This window comes from Cupressus sempervirens, chromosome 1 (assembly GCF_028749045.1).
Source record: "Cupressus sempervirens isolate cs-2001-9-10 chromosome 1, ASM2874904v1, whole genome shotgun sequence".
Classification (NCBI taxonomy): Eukaryota; Viridiplantae; Streptophyta; class Pinopsida; order Cupressales; family Cupressaceae; genus Cupressus; species Cupressus sempervirens.
Genome location: NC_143118.1, coordinates 13,825,537 through 13,829,067, shown reverse-complemented (window position 1 = coordinate 13,829,067; position 3,531 = coordinate 13,825,537). Strand labels below are relative to the sequence as shown.

General features: G+C 39.1%; 1 protein-coding gene across 1 annotated transcript; it reads right to left on the bottom strand.

Annotated features, from left to right (window-relative positions):
- Positions 1 to 451: 451 nt before the first annotated feature.
- LOC149575925 (uncharacterized) lies at positions 452 to 2,324 on the bottom strand. Its single transcript, XM_089815986.1, has 2 exons — positions 1,554 to 2,324; positions 452 to 1,112 (listed from the first exon to the last, which is right to left on the bottom strand). The coding sequence occupies exons 1-2, from the start codon at positions 2,232 to 2,234 to the stop codon at positions 960 to 962; spliced, it is 834 nt and encodes a 277-aa protein (XP_089672112.1). The 5' UTR covers positions 2,235 to 2,324; the 3' UTR covers positions 452 to 959.
- Positions 2,325 to 3,531: the final 1,207 nt, after the last annotated feature.

The following is a 3,531-nucleotide window of genomic DNA, read 5'->3' as shown; positions in this document are numbered from 1 at the left end:
TAATCCAAAAACTTATAATAACTAAATATTATCATATGCTGGAAAAAAAACTTCTAATCACTATTTAATAAATTAGCCTAGACAAATAGTTTTCCTGCCATAGCAATATCTAATTATAACTAAATACGATTGCATCCTAATGTCAATGCTTTTTAGAAAACGTAATTTCACTTGAGACATTTCAACCATTTTTTCCCCTTTTCTCTTTTAAGTTTAGAAGCCTAGAAATGAAGTACACAAGTATACTTTTCCCTAGATCAAACCCTCACCTAACCTATGCATCTAGTTCAAGGGAAACAAAATCTACACGGAAAATAAAATTAAATTAAAAAGTAATGTAAATCTTAAGGATTAAGGAGATAAATTTGAAAATTGTAAAACCAAATCTAGACATCAATCCTCGTATAATTTCAACATAAAACACCACGAATCAATATCATGCACAATTACATCCTAAAAAGAGCCATGCTATATATAGATTGAAAACTACTAAACTCAATTATTGCTCTACATATACAGCAGTAAGTCCAGGTACCACAGTGAAGGACAATATTGATACAGAGCCGGCCGCTTGCGAAACACTGTTTTGACGGTGAAATTTAAATCCCAAACGAGTATTTGCTTTCTATTTTACTGTAATTTCGTAAATTCCACCGGGCGTCAGTGATTGAGTCATCAAATTTGGCACGGATCGACTACTCTCCGACAATCTGTCACAAATTCTGGCAGAACGTGAGCATTTCAGGCTCCTGATTTGTATAATATTCCTGATTAATCCTGACAAGGAGCCCGCCTCACGTGGCCTTCAATAATTCAGCCCGCTGGCCGAAATTTGTTATCAGAGAGTCCATTCTGTAGAGCCCGACTCCATTAATGTCCGAATCGAAGCAATCTGTATTCATATATGTTCTTTCTCAATGCAGGTTTATTCATCCTTTTGCCCTTTTAAATAAAAAGCCCTAACCCAGGCGTTCAACGGCGGTCTGGAAGAGCAAAACAGAGACATTGTCGATGGAGAAATAAAGAAATCCCCCCACGGAGAATGTAACAAATGATCCAAAACTCGTTCCCACGATGCAATGCCACGCCGGTCCATATGCCCTGTCGAATTCCTGGACCGAAAAACAGAGCAATCACAAGCAGAATTTAATTAGCTAACAAGAAATTTATCAGCTAACAGGATCTCAGATGGAACGAAATTGAAGAAAGGAGTTTGAACTTTGAGGAAAATGATCCTTCTTGAAGAATTACTATCTAACAGGAAGCTTAAATCGTAGGACTAACGAAGTCGAATTGAAGAAAGATGTCAAATTTCAGGAAAAGGAGCCTTCTTGAAGAATGGAGCCAAATTGAAGGAATTTAATCCTAGGGTTTCAAAATTTCAGGAAAAGGAATCTAATCAATCGCGAAAACAGAATCTTATTCGTACGATCCATGAAATCAAATTAAAGAAAGGCGTTTCAAGTTTCACGAAAAGGAACCTCGAAGACAGAATTTAATGGAGCCAGATTGAAGAATTTTGTTCTAGGGTTTCAAAATTCAGGAAAATAAACCTTCTTTAGAGCAAAGGCCATATGCTTGGAGCTGAACGCGTGGTGCTTGTCACATTCGTCCCTGGCGCAACGAAACGCATGAGCCTGCATCTTGGACGGCATGTCCGCAGCTCTAACTCTCGCATTCACCTGCTGTGCGACCGTCTCGGCAATGTCAGTTTCTACATGCACGGATCTGAGCTCGATCCCGTGACCTCCCACAGTCCGCATCTGAGCCTCCCAAACCCGCTCCTCTGTTTTCTTAACACCGCCATCTTGCCCCCCAAGAATTTCAAGCACGGCCTGGTCCAGGCTCTTTCTGTTCCCCAAATCAGGAGGCGCAGCAACCTTTACGACATTCGAACTCGGGTTCCCTGCATCCAAGGAGCAACCTTTATTGAAAGCCCTCTCGAGGACATGAATGTTCTTCTTTGGAGCTGAAGAAACTGCACCATTACTCCGACCTTTAGAGTTATCCACCCTCTGTTTGTTGAACTTCAATCCGTCTGTTAACCTCGTTTTCACAGATGAAAGCCCTCCCATAAGCCCCCTGGAACCGCTTCCATCCATGGATGGTTTTGAAGGTCTAGTATTTGGATTTCTGAGTTTTTCTGCGTTGTTATTCTTCTTCTCGATTCTTCTACCACCATCCATTGAAGCAGTCAAGCTCTGCACGTCTTTTCTTCTGCGATTCCTATCCATTGTAATCGGTATATACAAAAAAAAATGCAGATTAGCAGAAGCGCGAGCAGCAGAATGAGCTGAAGCAGCAAATGTATTCAATCTTGATGACTCCAATCAAAGATTCGTGGGATTCAGGTTGCGAACGACACGTGGCGGTTACGGCACAATCACTACTGATCTCGCAGGTCACCCGGCATGAGAAGGTCTAGATGTGGAGAGGGCCCCTCTTGAAAATTCCCTGGCCAATAAATGCCCACACGAGATATGACATGCATATATTCATTGTCTTATCTGCGCTGCCAAGTCAAGTTTTGCCCTAATTTGTTTGTCGGTACCTATTAACCTTTTTGGGCTATAGGATAACGAATGGTGTGTGTGTAAATAGTAATGTGACCCACCTAAAGCAAGTATCTCGGTACATCACTCTAGGTCTATAGGACGGTATTATTTTAGGATAACAACAACATGAAGCTTAGTTCTAGAAATGGTTGGTATTATGTCTTAGGCATGGTTGGTATTTTTCTAGTTTAGTGATAGGAATTGATAGGGATAATCCAACAATGTCAAGCTTAGTTCTAGACATGGTGACCCCCCACTGCTTTATTGATAATCTTTGATGTGACAGATTTGGTCAAATTGGTCTCATTATAAACGAAACTAACCTAAGGGCAATCAACCTTTAATCTATGAGGGACAAACCCAAAGCCATTAACCAATTATGTCACCCCTTCTAGATCTTTAAGGATTTGTTATAGATGAAGGGGAATCTTCTCAATTTTTTTGATAGATCAAGCCTTATTGTTGACAAACAAGATCTTGAAAGTCATACGACTCAAAGGTGCAAGATGTTTAACTAATTATTAAAGTATATTTTTTGTGTACCCAAGAGTTGATGTAAGCTCTATGTCTTTTTAGGATATAATGCATATCAATGCATTGATAACCTAGGGCTCATACATAAATACATAATCCTGGGTTGAATCCAATCCAAACCATTTGTTATGCAAGATGACATGTAATGTGTAGATTATCTTTTATGGCTGATTGGACAACATAGAGAAGTATATTATAAATAGGAGTATAAAACTAGAAGGCGAGTCATATTCAAGAGATAAATTCATGGCCACACTCTTGAATAGGGCATATGAATGGTGACAGAGGGAGTTGTTTTGGATTATTTGGAAATAACCAAGGGTTATCGCTAACAGATTTGATATCTTTTGTCAAGTTATATATAAAATAAGCCAAAATCTATCATTAATATATTTTTTTGTCAAATATCACAACTAAGAGGCATTTCTTCTATCATTGTCAT